The sequence below is a fragment of the Mastigoproctus giganteus genome, chromosome 2, assembly GCF_048544385.1.
Source record: "Mastigoproctus giganteus isolate SK-2022 chromosome 2, ASM4854438v1, whole genome shotgun sequence".
In the NCBI taxonomy this organism is placed as follows: Eukaryota; Metazoa; Arthropoda; class Arachnida; order Uropygi; family Thelyphonidae; genus Mastigoproctus; species Mastigoproctus giganteus.
This window is the reverse complement of record NC_143576.1, coordinates 112,659,876-112,679,014: the sequence shown is the minus strand read 5'-3', so window position 1 is coordinate 112,679,014 and position 19,139 is coordinate 112,659,876. Positions and strand designations below refer to the sequence as shown.

At 36.6% G+C, this 19,139-nt stretch overlaps 1 protein-coding gene across 2 annotated transcripts in view; it reads left to right on the top strand.

Moving 5' to 3' along the window:
- The window catches only part of LOC150089500 (uridine-cytidine kinase 2-B-like), a 241,168-nt gene that overhangs the window by 76,078 nt on the left and 145,951 nt on the right, over positions 1-19,139 (top strand). For both annotated transcript variants that reach the window (XR_016546671.1, XM_090368627.1), the window contains exon 4: positions 3,843-3,988. Coding sequence is in view for 1 of the 2 variants with exons in the window: in XM_090368627.1 (XP_090224753.1) it covers positions 3,843-3,988 (146 nt within the window). In the remaining variant the exon portion in view is untranslated. The remainder of the gene's footprint in view (positions 1-3,842; positions 3,989-19,139) is intronic.

The following is a 19,139-nucleotide window of genomic DNA, read 5'->3' as shown; positions in this document are numbered from 1 at the left end:
TGGACCAATCTGATTCATCCCCTTCCTTCTAGAGTTTACATAAGTAAAGAACTCTTTGCTGTTTTTCTTTGCATCCCTTGCCAAGGATTTCTCGTAATCTGCCTTCGCCTGCCTAACCTCCTTTGTAACTTGGTTGCATATCAACTTGTATCTATCATAGGCTTCTGTGTCATGTGTTAATTTATAAGTATCCCATGCATTTTTCTTCTCTGCCATATGCCTCATTAGTTCATCTGACATCCATTTTGGCCTAAACCTTGAACAATATTTCTTAGTTGGTATGTAAAGCCTGGTAGCTTCCAAGATAAGTTCTTTGAATGCTTCCCATTTTGAATTTGCTGTTGGTAACATCATCAGTTGGTCCCACTGTATAGAATTTAAATACTGTTTCAGTCCATCGTAGTCGCCTTTACGGAAGCAATAACCCTTCCCTTTACCCTTAATGGTAGTTACCTCTTTGAGTAAATCCCACTTCAGCACACTGTGATCACTGCCACCTAGTGGTTCATTTATCTGCAGATTCTTAATGCATGAAGAATCACTGCTGATAATCAAATCAAGAGTATTACTCCCTCTAGTTGCCTCCCGAACTTGCTGATGTAGAAAACAATCATCCAATAAATCCACAAAAGCTCTGCTAGTGCGTGAGTAACCAGCCCCCAAATTCCAGTCAATATCTGGGAAATTAAAATCTCCCATTATAAGACTCTCTGATTTACTGGCCCACTCTATTTCCCTGTACAGTTCCTTATTATACTCATCAGAGTCATTAGGCCTATAGCACACTCCTACTCTCAATTTTGATCTCCCAATGCTTGTCACACCAAACTGACTCAACACTGCACTGTCCAGCGATGTCGACTGGCTTCACTTCCTTGGTTTTTATGTGTTTCTTAACTAATAGCATAACCCCTCCCCCCTTCCTATCCTGTCTATCCTTTCTGTAGACGTTGTACTCCCCAAATTGCAGTTCTGCATCCCTTATATCTGTGTGACACCACGTCTCTGATATCCCAACAATATCTGACTTTGATGTTTTGAGCAATACCTCAAATTCATCAAATTTATTTACTAAACTCCTAGTATTGGTGTACACGCAAGTATATATCTGCACCTGCTTCTATTCTTAGCTACCCTAACACAACCCATGTGTTTACTTGTACCGCAATGGCTCCCAGCAGTCTCTGAAATACCATGCATCTTGTTTTTCAGGCTTCTGCTCATTCTAATAGAAACAGTGCAAGAATCTCTTTCACCTCTGCCAGTGGCTACTGTCAATCTATTGGTCTTTGTCTCCCCCCAAGCTAGCAGTTTTCCGACCCACCTAACACTGCCTCGATAGCATCAGCAAATATTCTTGCACCCTTTCTATTTAAGTGTATCCCATCCCTGTAGAAGCAATCTCTCCTGTTAACAAGTACAGTCCAGGCTGAAAAAAATTCTACCCCTTGAGCCTTGCACAATCTTTCCAGGGCTGAATTGATCGACAAGGCTCTCATCATATACTCCCTCCTATCGTGTCTGGGCAGAATTGCAGACACTTTCAAATTCAACCCTAATTCTCGGCTTTTGTTCAACAGTGACCTGTACTTGTTAAGTAATTCTGCCGGTCTCCTACTCTTAATATTATTAGTGCCAACGTGTACAACATATCACCTTTTGTGTCCTTAAAAGATGATTTTGGACACTTCCGACTGAGTCCCGTTTCCTCAAACATTTTGAGAATCGAAACATGGTTTTTCAGAATGGTTGCCAATTACTGGCAGGGATACCAAATTTTAAAGTGGTTTCTCTTTTTTAACGCCCCGATCCACACTATTAAGCACTTCCACTTTTCAACTACACTCAAGGACTTCCTCTTAGACATTGTAAGGTTATTTGCACAGCAGCTAAAACAAAACTGATTTAGGGCCACTTGTACCTACCTTGTAAACAGAGATGGGTGAAGGTGTGGATGATCATTTCTGCAAAACAATGGATGGATTTTTGGGATAAAGGAAAATCGCTCTCTCTTAATTGTCTAATAAGGTGCTTACAGTAGAAAACAGGTTGACCAGAGCAAATGTCCGTGTTGAGAATATGCCTTAATCTTTGCCAATGGCTGTGGACACAGATAGCAGTTGACCTAACGCGACTTCCAGGTACAGTAGAGGCATTTGCATAGGTTTTACGGGAACCATTAAATTGTGGAATGTTTTGGCTCTTAATTCATTCTTTCTACATCATCAGCTCTATTGTCTAAAGGCCAGCGGTGCAAACAGTGCGTACCCAGGTTTCTAATCAGTTCGTTATATAGAAATTTTCTTTGTTATATGGAAACTATTTTCAGTGTAATGACCAAGGAGAAATCAAAAAAAATTGCTGTATGGATTCATTAAAGAGAGGTCCGACTGTATATGAAATTGCATTTGTCGTTTGATGACAAAAGTGAATAGTGAATTTAAGTTTTTTCAATTTATTTAATCCTGAAACTTTGACAAAAAAACATTTGTGGAGTGCAATGGATTGAAGGTAAACAAAAATTAATTAAATTAAGGAAATACTTAAATATGACATTACATTAAGCAATTTTCATGATTTAATTGATAGAGATATTGAATATATGTTTCAGACAGTATTATTAGGAATAAAAAAAAAATTGAATGTAATTTCCATTAGTTCGGCAGAAGTTGAGAGAGGATGCAACACCATGAACAATATTGTTGGTGTTAAGAGAAATTCTTTATTTACTGAGACTACAAGTAATCCTAATGACTATCAATTTAATAGGGAAATCATTGAAAGAGTGAGTTCAATGCAGTGCCCTATGTCTCATTTAACTAGTGACATCATTTAGGAGCATCATTATTCTCATTTAGCTAGTGACAGCCATGTCAAACAGAAAATCACACCAACAATTTCTAAAAATCAACAAATAAATTGTAAATTATTGGAATGATTTGATGAATGACTTATTCTACAGTTTATGCCAATTGGTAAGCAGTTTTACAATATATATAATTTAGTTTATTTAGAGAATAAAAGGGAAATTTCCCTTACATACACACACACACACACGCGCGCGCATGCACGCACACACCAATATATATTACTATACTGGTGGTTAAATATTTTGGCTATCAGCCTTGTACTGTATTTTAATTTTTTAAATTCTTTATGCAGTTACTCTGTTTATTTTTTAGCTATTAAATATCTTTCTGAAATAGAAAATATATGAAAATCATAGTGCAATGTTTAAATGCAATGTAGAAATATGTTCTTTGCACACCATTTAAAATACACTGATCATTATTGCATCGTGTATCACCACACTTCTGTCGAATTATGAATAAAAAAATAAATGTATTGAATTACAGTTTATGCATCATCAAAGTTGTAAAACTGTTTTCACCATTTTAATCGTTCATGGTGTACCAAAAATAATATTTAATAATCCATAATTTTTCAATATTTCTGCAGTCATCCTTATTAAGATCTGCTATAATGTGTGTAAAAGAATTTTTGTTTAAATAAATACTTTCAAATGTTAATTTTAAATGTTACCATTATTGAAATGTTTAGATTAATTCAGTCACTATAAACTTGTGATGCACTGGAATCTTCTAAATATATGTCATCCCTGATGTCAGATTTGTTACAAAATGGTCTGCTGCTAGGTTAATGTTGTCTCTTTTCTCTTCTCTGATAATATTACATTAATTTTTGTTTTGTCTTTCTCACTTTTAATCTCAATTTTATATTAATTTAATAAGACTAACTTTTAAAAAAAAGTGTTATATTTATAGAAGTATTTGAACTTATTTGTGTTTTTTTTTTTTTTTTTTTCTCTCTCTCTCTCTCAGGAAAAAGGATGAGTCCATTACAATTTACCCTGCAGATGTTGTTTTATTTGAAGGAATTTTAGTATTTTACTTTCAAAACATAAGAGATTTGTTTCATATGAAATTATTTGTAGATACAGACCCTGATACCAGATTAGCTAGAAGAGGTATTTTTTCTTTATTATGTTGCTACTGTGTATATTGAGTATTTAGACAATTTACCATAGTACAGTGGTGTTTAACATACATTCTGCAGACCAAGTTGGTAGAATATTTGCATACTCTGTGGGGTATCCCAGTAAATATCTGCTTTTGTGTAAATGTTCTAAATGTGAGCTGGATGGGTAATGATTGGTGTTTATATATTGATTTGTGAGCATTTGTCACAAATCAATAAGTCAAATATTAAATACAGACCATGATACTAGATTAACATCAACTAACTTATTATTTTTTAATGTCACGCGAAGACTGTAATTTATTATTTTTTAATGTCACGCGAAGACTGTAATTTATTATTTTTTAATGTCACGCGAAGACTGTAATTTATTATTTTTTAAGTTACGCAAAGACTGTAAAACCATTAAAAAATAATAAATTTCATATCCTAAGACTTAAATGTTTGCCATTATATTTGCTAATGTCCATTATGGTATAAGGAACGTGCATATAGGTTTTATATAGCCTACGGTCTAGCTCAAAAGTTTTGATATAACCTTCATTTGCAGAATGGTTGGACAGCACCACAGCCATAATTAATGGAATCTTTATAAATTAAGTTGCTTTATAAAAATAAGAATTAGTCTTTCAAGTTTAGATAATAAAAAGTGATATGGTCACATCTAAATAAGTGCTACTCAGTAACTGAATGTAAATTCAGTGTATTTATATTCAGTTCCATGGTTATTTATTTTATCATAAATATACACAATGTCTACATAGGAATGAAACAACTCTAAAGTCTTAACTTTTTATATATAAATAGGTTGAATTATGTTGAATTATGATAACCCCGACAAGAGGAAGCGAGATGTGTGCTGTTGATGGCTGAATTAAAGTCACCAACCAATGCTTACAGTCACCAACTGAATGCATGTAGAGTCCTGTATGCATTGGTGAAGAAATTTGAGGAAACTGGCAGAGTTCTGAAACAGCAAAATAAAGGAAAGCCTAGAACATTAGACAAGGGTATTGAATGCACAAGTGCTGCCTTCTAGGAAGTCCAGCCATCATACCAGTAATGAAACGCAAATTTCACATGCAACCATCCATAAAGTTCTGTGTACACAGCTACAGCTCTATCCCTGTAAGCTTCAACTGGTACAAATAAATCTCTGATGAAAAAAAAAAAAGCCACCGTCCAGTCATCCATTAATATGTTCTTTCATAAGGTTGGGCAGCCAACCTCTTCTAAATCTCCACAGCAGCATACTTATCAGCTGAAGACGTCGATTCTGACAACAATGCTCGAGATGTAAAACTTACTGACGTTATGCCCGTCTCTTCTGTTTTTTTGTAATTTTATAATTTTGAAATTTTTAAAATTGCACACTTTTGTAATTTTTCCTGCACATAATATAAAAAATTGAATAAATATAATAAATCTATTTACATGTTCGTCGAACATTTCTTTTTTGATTCAATCAATTCAGCGAGCACAGTTGCAAGTGCTGCACAAGCATGGGGGAAATTCTGACTTACATAAAGTTATTATTATTATCATCCATATGGTGCAAGGAAGCCTGAGGCTTATGCTGCACCGGCCAAAAAAAAAAAAAAAATTCCGAGTTACCCTGAGAGAGAGAGAGAGAGAGAAGTAGAAAGGAATCATCAAGAAACAGAAGAATGATGATATCCAGCTCAGGACCTTGGATGTGCCAAGCCTATGTAAGCCCCTAGGGCGAATTTTGAATAATAATAAATTTTACTAGAATGGAGTTTACTACTAATACTTTTTGAAAATAATGCAAACATTGCCGGGCACCTCCGTAGCCAGGTGGGCAGGAGCAGCAGTGCGTAGCACACACTTCTTGATTAGACCAGGGTTCGAGCCCGTGACCACCAAATACGGAGGATGCGGAAAGGTCAGGGAATGACCATCGCATATCCCCGGAGCAATATGGCCTTAGTTGCTAATGCTCCTAAAAATCAAATAACAACAACAGCAAACATTGCCATATTTAGCAGTTCTGTGTGCGTGCGACTAAATGGTCAACTAAAACGTGTGTTCAATTGAACATTGTGCCAGCATGGCAGTACTGTACTAATCACTCGGCTATGCAATTGGTGAATTTAAAGTAGTGCAAAGAAATAAATTACTAAAAGACTAAACGAACAGATAACGGCATACATCCAGTTTTGGAATCAAATTTCAGTTATACAATTCCACGGAATGCAACCTTTATGTAAGTCAGGGAGTGGCTATACACTCCATTCAATGCCTCCTCTGGTCTTCAGTCAAAATGATGTCAGAAGAAATCTGAATAATGTTGATGCCAAGAGAGCTTCAGGTCCTGGTGGTGTTCCTCCACTTGTTCTCAAAACATGTGCTCCTGAGCTTACTCCTGTTCTGTGTGGCCTTTTTACACTTTCTTGTTCCACTGGTGTTTTTCATTATACTTAAAAATTTTCTCACATCTAGCCAGTTCCTGAAAAGGGAGACAAATCCATTCCATCCAACTACTTCTACTTTTGACATAGCTGAGTGGTCATGAGCGTGAGTGCAGTAGCACACGTACTTTGAGTGGACCGGGTTCAAGTCCTTGACTGCTAAATGTGATTATATTAACATTTGTATTGATGATTTATTGTAAACCCCACTGACCTGGTCATGCTGGAGAATAAACAAGAACAGTGTTTTTTTTCCCCTTAAAGTAATTGAGGAATCCATTAACTGCCAACTCCTAAACTGTTTAGAAACCTTCCATCTGATCAATGATTTCCAGTATGGATTCCATCAGTATCATTTCACTGGTTATATACTAGCTTATGTTACCCATCTGTCAACAAATTCAATTGAAAAATTTGGTAAAACTCAAGTGGTGCTGTGCTCTTGACATTTCAAAAGCTTTTGACCATGTTTGTCATAAAAGTCTTCTAAATAAGCTTCTATCTTATGGTTTTCCAACTATCTTGTAATTGGGTATCCAGCTCCTATCTTCTAACTTATTCACTAATACTAATTGTTCCCAAATTGGAAATCCTATATATAGTTTTGATGATGATGACAGCACAATGCATTTCATCTCAAATATCCCAAAATAGTGATCTCCAGATGATTCTCCAGTGGAGTACAGATAACTTATTTCATTTCAATCCTTCTAAAACTCGGTCCTGTCTTATGTCTCACAAAGAAGGATTCTTCTGCTCCTATGTTTATCTTTGACAACATTGAGATTTCTAGACAAAATCATATATCTCTATTAGGAATTACTCTGACTTCTAATCTCTCCTGGCTTAAGTACATCATAAATATTGCTTCCTCTGCACTACAAAACTGGGTTTTCTCCTTTGCTCTTGGCATTTCCTTTCTTCTAAACAGATACTCACTCTGTACAAATTTGAGATTTGTACAGAGTGAATGGAATATTGTTCCCACATCTGGGGCAGTGCCCCCATAACCTCTCTCAAGCTTCTAGATTTATTTATGAGAGGGTAATTAGGTTAATTAATGATCCATCTCCTGCAAAGTTTCTACCCTGTGTCTCATAAACATTCTCTTTCTGCTGCATGCCTTTTCTGTGGATACTTCCATGGGCACTGTTCAACTTCAAATTCACAGAACCAAATTTTCTTCCTCCTCATTTATTCTTTCAACCTCTATTTTCCAGAACAACTTCCCCTCTTATCTTTCATGTTGGAGCCTTTGTTTAAAACAAAAAAAAAAAAAACATACAAACATACATGCACAATTTCAATTTAACACTACCCCTTAATGGCACTAGGTCGAAATTGCATATATGAAATATCATTATTTTGAAACAACAGGGATTACCTTTATTTTAGATATAGGAAGCTTCTTTTCCAACCAACTCCCCTAGTTCAATGCACTAATAATTCTTTGGGAAGGCGATATCAGTTTTACAAAACATGTGGGACATCTTCCCCACTGTCAGAACCATAGTGTTCAGACCCCTCGGTCTCAATATTGAGCGCTCAAGACTTTTCTGTCTTCAAACACCATACCTCTAGCAGCAAGGAAACCATTACGTGGATTGACATAAAATTAAATTTTGAAGGTCTAAACCGCTTAATATCTATATGGACCGATTATTTTCTTCGGTCCTGTAGCTTGACATTAGAGTTAAATTTAGGGGTCTAAAAAGTTTAATGGATATGGGGGGGATTATTCTCTACATTCCTTAGTTCTAAAAGGTGGCACTCAAATTCAAAATTTGATTGCCAAATTTGTTATCCAGTTTTCTCACTGAGGGTGATGGTAGATGGCTCTCGGTCTCCTAACTACTACACTAATGCTGGTGCCCCAAGGTTCAATTCTTTCCTCTACTCTTTTCCTCTTGTATATTAATGACTGAAAATCCTATCCATAGTTTTGCCAATGATAGCAAATTGCATTACAATTTCCATTTTGAAAAACCTTGCCCTGCTCAATCAGCTTCAACTTCTTGAATATCCGCTACCAATTCCTTAAATGCCAATCTGTAATTCTCCAATGGGGCAAAGACAACTTAGTTGATTTCAATCCTTCTAAAACTCAGTCTTGTCCTGTATCTCACAAAAAGGATTCTTGTGTTCCTATGCTTATCTTTGGTGACACTTCGATTTCTAGGCAACATGATATATCTCTTTTGGGTATTACCCTGACTTCTAATCTCTCTTGGCACAAGCACATTACAAACATTGCTTAACTTGGTTTTCTCTTTTGCTCTTGGCGTTACTTTTCTTCCAAACAGCTGTTCACTCTGTACAAATCACAAATCTGCCCTACCATAGAATATTGTTCCCACATCTGGGGCAGTGCCCCCGAAACCCCTCCTAGGCTTCTAGATTCCATTCAGAAAAGGGCAGTTAGGTTAATTAATGACTCATCTCTTAACAGTCTCTCCACTCGCTGTCTCATAGACGTACTGTTTCTGCTGCATGCCTTTTCTACAGATACTTTTATGTGTACTGTTCTTCTGAATGGGCTTCTATAATTCCCACTCTCTCTTTCAAAGCAGTCCGAACACGTGCCGCCAACATCTATTTACCGTCCTTCAAAATCACAAAACCAACTTTTCATCTTCCTCATTTATTCATTCAACTGCAGTTTTCTGGAACAACCTTCCTTCATACGTATTCCATGAAAATTACAGTCTACAGAAGTTCAAGTCTAGTGTCAACAAATATCTTCTTTCATCTTCTCAACCTCCAACCCAAGCACGGTACTAAGTACTATAGGTTCTAATACCTATTGTTTGTGGTTTTCATAAAAAAAAATATATATTAATGAAGATTATCAGTGCATTACATGAAAATAGACACCTGGAAGTTACAGTAAACCACACAGTAAATTGTGAATAGGCAATATTTTGGACAAACTGTGAGTGAATACACTATTCAAAATTGTTTTTTGAAAACGGGATTTGCATTGACTACAGAACTCGAACGGCAATAGGAAGAACAAGATGAATTGTCTAGAAATATCGAAATTCACATAACACTGGATAGTTATGTTAATGTAGATCAAGATCTGACTATAACAGAACATCTAAATGAAGATGAAATAAGTGCAACCGTGATCACGAAGAAACCAGCAGTCATGATGATGATGCATCAGAACAACCCACAGAAAAGCCAACTAGTGAAGAAATGATTCACAATTTTAAAACGGTTCATGTTGGTCTACAATTTTGAAAATATTCCCGATAGTGTTTTTAATGCTCTCAGTAAATGTGAGTTTGTCTTTAGGAATCAGGCATTTTTTAATTTTCTGTGCAAACAAAAAATTTAGTAAACAAATATGTTTTTGAAATAAAATATACAGGTAACCCTCATATAACACGGTAGTTAGGTTCCTATAAAATGTCATGTTGTGCTAAACCGTATTTTACGAGACTAAGCAAACGTACAAAAAGGAAGGTTACGTTCGAAAAGCTAACACTAATACACTATTTCGTTAACATTTTTTGACAAAACTTAACAAAAAGACAGAATTCTAGATTTCATGTATCTTCTACTCTTTAAAAAATCAGTAATCTGGGTTTGTTTGCTTTTGCTTGATGAATTTCATGGTATGGAACTAAGCATTTTTGAAGCTCTCTTTTGAACTTTTGGCTCCTTTCATTCAAGAATCTGCATTCAATAAAATAAGATTCTGATTGCTCAGCTCACTTTATGCAGTATGCTGTTTAATGTAAAATTTGGAAGTTTAGAATTTTCATCTGTGCTATCATCCTCTGAATTGATTTGGTTTTACTTCCGATGCCATTTCCACCAAATCCACTTTGCCAGCTTCTTTTTCTACCAGTAATTCTTGAACGTCTTCAGTAATCATATCTTTTTATTTTTTTGGAGCATAGTTTATTGTCTATAAATTGTGTGTGTCCCAGGGTCATTTTCTGTTTTGGTAAACAAAAAACCCGAGTTTCCGGGAGAAAAAACTATGCTACCCTCACCTGAGATTGACTAACTTAGCCACTTTGTGAAAAAGACCCATAAAAATTCTTACCACCATCAGCAGGATTCGAACTCAGGTCTTTTCCACCCGATGTGGGGGAGGAGGGTGATTCTATCAACTGTGCTACTTACAAGGGCTTCGGTAGTCGTATCAAAATCTCCCCCTCCTGTCAACAGGGCAAGTTCTACTATCACATCATTTAGAGACACAACAACAGAACCAAGTACAATACTACATAAACCAGACATTACACTTTTCCTGACTCTGCAGTAGTTCTACATCACAGAGTATATACGGTGCAGATGTGGGAAATTGCTGGTGGCACATGACCCTATATACTATGCCACTATTGCACCGATTCAGTTTTCTTCTGGTTTGACCATATTTCCTGAATGAACTGACCCTAGTCATACATTTTTCCTCACGCATTTAACATTGACGGTTTTACTTCTTTCAGCGATAAAGCTATGATTCTGATACAGTCCACAATTGAGAAATGTTTCCAGGCCTTCATTACTTCAACAGATTCGGAATCAATTGTTTCCAAATTCCATTGTAATGATTTTCTGTTGTAATGAGTTTTAAAGGTGGATATAGATATAATGCCTTAATAATAATCTAATGGCTTAATGAAAGAAGTTGTATTAACCTAGTACAACTGTGGTGGTAGGAACAACTTCAACGTTTGGATGACCTAAATCTCTTGAATGGCCTGGTGTGCTGTCCAGTAATAAAACTAGATTTTTCCACAAGTTCAGCAGCATAGAACATAACACGAGGATTTCCCAACAAAATAAATACAGGGATTTCTTAATATATATATATATATATATATTTTTTTTTTTTGACTAGCGAGTCAACAGCGAGGATTCAAAAAGAGTGGAAATGTTGAAAAATTACATACAACATAATATCAGGGTTTTCCCCGCTATTATGTTGAAAGCTGAAAAATACCATTATGTGTGGTTTACCGAAATTCTCTAACCATGTTATGCAAAGAGTGCCACAATTTATCAATCGTGTTAGAGCGAAACCGTATTGTAGAAGTACCGTCTTATACGGGGATTGCCTGTATTAAAAATAAATGCACATTCATTTTTATTTTCTAATTAGATGACAATTTCAAAACAAAAAGATTTTATATAACAAAATTTCTCTATATTGAATTTTCTTGCTGAATTTATTGAATTCATTATGGAGAAGACTGACTGTATATATAATAATTTAAACTTGCTAGCATAATACATATTATTGCCATAGCCTGTGAATATTATTGCATTTAGATATGTTTGTATATTATTCTCAAATTAAATTGAGTTTAAAATGGAAATCATGACTGAGACTACAGCTGCAAAGCATAGGGCTAAATGTAGCAAGAGTGCTGTGGCTCAGGGTAGAACTGAAGGGGGGCAGTTCTCCTGTTATCGTGGCCTTACAAAATATGCTACTTATTATGTTTGCAGATCATTCTGAAATGGGTCATAAGGGAGCCAAGTGGGATGTCTTTGTGTGAATCTGGCACAAAGAGTGTGAGGGAATTAAGCGTGAACTCAGCATTCTGATGGATGTTTACGAGAGCTTTAAGAACAGGGTGAATGCTCCCAAAGGAATTAAAAGGGGGCCTCATCAAGCTCACAGCTGCTCACCTCAAAGTCAGAGCTTGCACTCATGCATCAGACAACACGGTGACTTCCCCAGGGCAGAATTCACTGGTCCCACGGGAGGTAGTTATTATCGGTGACTGTTGTCAGAGAAACGGGAAATACATTGAGCAAAAAAGGATGGGTGGAATAGGACCAGGGTATGTCTGCTAGGAGCAATAGTTGATGCTGTAGAGCACATATCTTTTAAGGGCACAAAAGGTGTTCTTTATACTATAGCATGACCTAGTGGTCATGCTATAGTGTAAAACAGCGTTTCTCAAACTGTGTTCTGCTGAACACGAGTATTCCCCTGAGATGTAAACAAGTGTTCTGCGAAAAATAGTAATTAATAATTGAAAAAATAAATAAATAAAATAAGTAAATTTTGCATATTTGTAGCAGACACCGCTTTTGTATTATAATTTTTAACATTATTTTTTTTTGGTTATTAATATACTGGCATAGACTGCAGAACACTTTATTTTGGCGGGCTTTTGTATAGTTAAGTATGCGTAGAGGTAATGACATCTACTAAAAAGTAACAATGTAGTGATCTAATATGCCATTTGTATGCAATTTAGCCTGGAGTAAACGGGTTGAAGGAGAGAGGGAAGCAAAACAATATCGTAACTGAACTCACTTGTTTAAATTTTTTTTGATAGTTATCAGTATTTCAAAATACTATTATTAGTATTAGTAACGGCCGCATGGTGCTGCACCAGCCAAAAAAAAAAAAAAAAATCCGAACAAAACAATGATAAAAACAAAAAAAAAAAAAATAAATAAAATAAATAACTAAATAATAATAATTAATAAATAAAAAATATATATATATAAATAAAATAAAATATAAATAAAAAGGAAATTAAACCTATCATCCTATGCGCTTCCCTTACCCGAAAGTACTATCCAGATGACCTTTGAATTTCCCCAAACTGTCGGCCTCTACCACCCATGAAGGCAACTTATTCCAGTAATTTATAACTCGCTGGCTAAAATAAAACTTCCTGCAGTCCAATCTAAACATTTCCCCCCGTAACTTGAATTTATGTCCCCTAGTTCTAGCATCATTTATAATCTTGAAAATTTTGTCCTCATTCATTTTACTGATGCCTCTCAGAGCCTTAAACACCTCAATCAAATCTTCTCTAAGGTGTCTAGTTTCCAAACTCTGCAACCCACATATTCAAAGTCTTTCTTCATAAGGACGCCCTTTTGCCGATCTCACCGGGCGAGTTACCCTTCTTTGCACCCTTTCAAGAAGCTCGATGTCTTTCTTTAGGTGCAGTCTCCATACTTGAACACAGTATTCCAAGTGTGGTCTAACATAAGCCTTATATAATGGGATTATCACGTCCCTATCTCTACTTGCAAAAGTTCGATAGATCATCGATAGGACACCATGGGCCTTCCTTGCAACCTGTTTACAATGCTCAGAGAATTTCATGTCTGACCGTATCGTAACACCCAAGTCCCTTTCCTCCAGTACTGGATTTAGTTGAACTCCACCAAGTGAATAAGTTTTTTTGGGATTACTGTTTCCCAGGTGTAATACCTTACACTTTGTTGGATTAAAGCACAGCTGCCATTTTTCTGACCATTCTTGAAGTCTATCTAGGTCTCTCTGAAGAAGCTCAGCTTGACAGTGATCATTAACTACTCTACCAATTTTAACGTCATCTGCAAATTTAGACATCGCGCCCTCTATCCCTTCATCAATGTCGTTTATGAAAATTAAAAACAACAGTGGTCCTAATACTGATCCTTGGGGAACCCCACTTCTTACATCAACCCAATCTGAGGAATAGCCATTTATCACAACCCTCTGCCTCCTGCCCTGAAGCCATCCTGCTATCCATCTAAGGATTTTCCCAGTGATTCCAACCTGTTCCAACTTATAAAGCAACCGCTCATGTGGGACTGAGTCAAAAGCTTTGCTGAAATCTAAATAAACAATGTCAAAATTATTCCCTAAATCCAGCTCGTGAGTGACCCTTTCAAAATAGCGAACCAGATTTGTTAAACATGATTTTCCTTTTACAAAACCATGCTGAGTATCCTTGAGAATTTCAATTCAATCCAGATGATCCTGAATTCCACCCTTGATCATTGCCTCCATGATTTTCCCTACAACTGAAGTCAGACTGACAGGTCGATAATTTCCCACTTCACTCTTAGAGCCACCCTTATGTATGGGAGATACATTGGCACTTTTCCAATCCAAGGGAATCTCCCCAGAGTCTAGTGATGCTCGCATAATTAGCCTCAATGGTTCAATGCACTCGCTTGCCGCCTCTCTTAAGATTATAGGGTATATTCCATCAACTTCAGGAGCCTTACTGGTCTGTAGGCTCGAAAGTTTTTTCATTAAATAATCTTGCGAAATTTCAATATCATTAATTACATATTTTTTAACTTTGCTCCCACAATTTCCCATTGCCACAAAAGGCTTTTCATTTGTAAATATCGATGCAAAATAACTGTTGAGTTCATCTGCAACGGCAGCTGGTGTATATATTACTATCCTCTTTCCCTTACGTAAAGGTCCGATCTGGTTTGTCCTGCTCTTCTTGGCATTTATATATGTGAAGAATTCTTTATCCCCCCTCTTTGCTCTGTTTGCTAGTGATTTCTCATCAACTGCCTTTGCCTGTCGAACCTTTTCTGTGGCTCTATTACAGATCACCTTGTAGCTGTTATAGGCTTCAGTACTTTTTATTGCTCTGTAACCTTTCCATGCCACCTTTTTCTGCTCAAGTAATGTGGCAACTTCACTATTCATCCAACTTGGAACCCTTCTCGTGGAGTATTTTTTTAATGGTATATACGCATTCAAGGCATCTGTGATTAATGTTTTAAAAGTGTACCACAGTTCAGTTGTATTCATTCTCAGCGCGATATCTACCCAGTTAATAGAGGCCATGTAGTACCTTAAGGCATCGTAATTTCCTTTTCTGAAATTAAAACCTATTCCTTTGCCTTTTACTTCTGCTACCTCTCTCGTCATCATCCACCGTAGAACTCCGTGATCACTTCCTGCTACTGGTTCCTCTACTGTCAGCCCTGTTATGTCATCTGATTCATGTGTGATGATGAGGTCTAGGATATTCTTTTCTCTAGTACTTTCCCTGACATGTTGATACAAATAACAGTCATCTAGTTGATTTAAAAATTTTGTTCCCCATGTCGAGTTTCCTTCCCATTTACTCCAATCAATTAGAGGCAAATTGAAATCACCCATAATAAGGCATTGACGCTTACTTGCCCATTCCATTTGCATGTAGAGGCTTTTGTCATAATCTTCACAATCACCTGGTCTGTAGATTACTCCTACTCGCATTATACCTTTGTTTCCAACTATCTCACACCATACAGACTCTATACTAGCATGTGAAATGTCTGAATCCGGGAAAGCTATCATCGCACTCAGGCTGCTTCTGATAAGAAGCATTACCCCACCACCCCTTCTATCTACTCTATCCTTCCTAAATACATTATACAAGCCGTACTGAAACTCATCATCCCCAATTTCCGGGTGGCACCACGTCTCTGTAAGCCCTATTATGTCCGCGTTACTTGTTTTAACCAGCAGTTCGAATTCGCTCATTTTATTGACGACACTTCTAACGTTACTGTATAAACAATTAAGATTTACTGTTCTTGTATATTTAACAACCCTAACACAACCCTTGAAATTTTTTAGGCTCTCTTCCCTGATATTAGCTACCCGCTCACGTGAAACGTCTTTGCCCCCAGAACTTTTATTATTAAAATAAATGACCATGGATTTGTGGTTGAAAAAAGGAACACAATATTGTTACACTTAAAAGTGAGGATGAACAATCGCAACCTTTTGTTCCCCAAAAAATCAAAAGTGAAAAAAACAGGAACCACCTAATAAAAGAAAAGAACAAAACGAAAATATGATGACAGTTATTTGAATTTCGGCTTTACGTGTGTTGGAAATAAAGATGCTCCTGATGCACAGTGCATCGTATGTAATAAAATATTACAAACGGTTCTTTGGCTCTGTGGTTGAAAAAAGGAACACAATATTGTTACACTTAAAAGTGAGGATGAACAATCGCAACCTTTTGTTCCCCAAAAAATCAAAAGTGAAAAAAACATTAACCACCTAATAAAAGAACAAAACGAAAATATGATGACAGTTATTTGAATTTCGGCTTTACGTGTGTTGGAAATAAAGATGCTCCTGATGCACAGTGCATCGTATGTAATAAAATATTACAAACGGTTCTTTGGCTCCCTCTAAACTTGTTTTGTAAGTGTTCCTTCAGTATATTGTGAAATGACAAGTGTTCCGTGACTAAAAAAGTTTGGTTAATGCTGGTATAAAAAGTCACAAGTTATAAATAAATTTGAAAGTGTCTGCAATTCTGTGCAGACACGATAGGAGGGAGTACTCGGTGAGAGTGTTGTCAGTCAGTTCAGCTCAGAAGAAAGACTGTGTAAGGCTTGCAGGTTAGAATTTTTCTCATCATGGTCTGTGCTTGTTAACAGGAGAGCCCATTTTTACAGGAATGGGTGCAAGAATATATGCTGATGCTATCGAGTCACTGTTAGGTGGGCCGAAATCAATGGGCACTGCTAGCTTGGGAGGATTCACAGACTAATAGATTAACAGTAGCTGCAGGAGGTGAAAGTGATTCTTGCACTGCTTATATTCCACGTGCAGCCTGGAAAGCACAGTGTTGGGGAGATCAAGGCCTGCTGGTGTTCCTCGTGGAACAAGCAAATTCATGGTCTGTGTTGGGTAACTAAGAGTAAGAACAGATGCATTGTATACTTGCATGTTCAGAAAGTACAGATGAGGTGGATGGGAAGGGGGATTGCTCTTAAGTTAAGAACCATATTAAATGTAAAGCAGTGCATCCATTTGGCCCTGGTGCAAGTATTCATATGACCAAGTAATTCATTGTTTGGTTCAAAAATCACTCCGTTTTTCTGAAAGATACGGTTCTTTGTTGGTTTTTAAAGTTTTTTCTTCTGTTTCTGTTAACTAAAGCAGCTTATCTTATGAGCTGTAAGTAAATTGCAAAAAGGAAAGCCACCTTCTTATTTTTCTCTCTTTTACCAACACTAACCTTATAATGCTTGGTCACGCTTGTGGTACTGCTCAAACCATAACCAGCACTGATGATAGTGCCTCTGGGCTGCAACCCAGATGACAAGAAAAGCTGATGCCAAAAGTATTGATCTAAGAGACAGAAGACTAATTTAGATGAATACACAGCTCCTACCTTTATTATAATGCATTCCACGAATGAAGTTCCTGTAGGTAAGCTGTCACTATTCAGGTTACAAAAAGAACATGGCTGGATGCCCAAAGAATGTCAAACATCACAAATCGGATGACATATTCATTGAAACTGCCAGTCCAAAACCACTCATGGAAGCTATTAAACACTAACTGATTTGGAAGGTTACCAGTTACTGTAACTCCCCACATCACTTAATACATCAAAAGGAGCAGTTTCACATCGGAACCTCCTTAACGTCTTCGAAGATATTAAGGAGGAAGAAGAAATACTTAGAGAACTCAAAGAACAAGGAGTGATTGAAGTTAAGAGAATATCAATAAAGTGAGATGATCACCTCATTTCAACATGAAATCTGATCCTCATCAACACGAAATCTAATTCAAATCAAACTTGCCACAGCATCCCACATCCACCAAAGCTGGATATTTGAAATGCAATATAAGACCCTATATCCCAAACCCTCTCTACTTTTATAATATCCAAAAATTTGGACATTCTCAAACAGCATCCAGAGGAGTTGTCAGTTTTGCAAAATGGGGATCTACTGATCACAGTTGCCAAGACTGCAGTGCAACAGAAATCAAATGCCCAAACTAATAAAGATCACCAAGCATACTTCAAGATTTTTGACAGATGGAAAACTGAAAAATCAAATGTTCCGATTAAAGGGTACTTAATTTTGCAAAGAGTGAAGTATCCTTTATTGCGAGCAGACCAAGTTGAGTTAACTATACTGTGAATGAATCTTTTTTCAAATCATATCTGAAACCTATTCTCCTCTCCACAAAGCAGTACAGGAACAAGCAAGCAATCAATACATTATTAACAATCCTGCCTCCTCCTAGTAAAGAAGATGAGGAAAATAATAACACTGTTCATTCACAAGCTCATGATGAAATGGTCATCAGAAAACAGGTACTACTTGATCTTTTTATGGAGGAGGATATGGACTTGCGAAAACTAGTTTTTTCCAAAAAAAAAAAAAAAAAGGCGCATTATAGCCTTAGCAGCTAATGCGCCAATAAAACCGAAAAACAAACAAACAATCCAAAAAAAAAAAAAGGATATAGCTATGGTAGACAAACACCAAGTGCAGTCCTTCAGAATAAATTTGAAGGCACAACAAGAAATAAAAAATGGATACATTAATTCAATGGAACTGTTATGGTTTATGATTCAACATTGGTGACATTTATGATCTTATTGCTTGGTATGTACCAATATGTGCCTACCTCCAAGAAACATACTTAAAACCATCAGCTGCTCAAAATATAAACAGATATAATTTTCAAAAAAGAGGGGATCCAGCATAGCTCCACACGTAGTCCCCATGCAACAATTACTCCCCTTGAAGCAGTAGCCATTCAACTCATCATTGGAATATAAAAGTTTGTTCTTTATACATACCACCAAACGGCCTCCGTAGCCAAGTGGTCAGGAGTGGGAGTGCAGTAGCACACGCTCTTTGAGTAGACCGGGGTTCAAGCCCCTGACTGCTGAATACGGTCAATCTGCCAACCTGCACTGGACCAGCGTGGCAGATTATGGTCTATTTCCTTCAGCATGAATTGTTGAGGAGGCTTCCATCCTGCAGTGGGTTGATAATGGCTGCACTTTACTTTTTTTTTTTTTTTTACATACCACCAAACTGTAATGCACAGTATAATGATCTAAATATCCTGATATCACAATTACCTGTACCATATTGTATCCTAGGAGATATTAACAGTCGTCACTTACTGTGGGGAAATAACTACATCGATTGGCAGGGCAA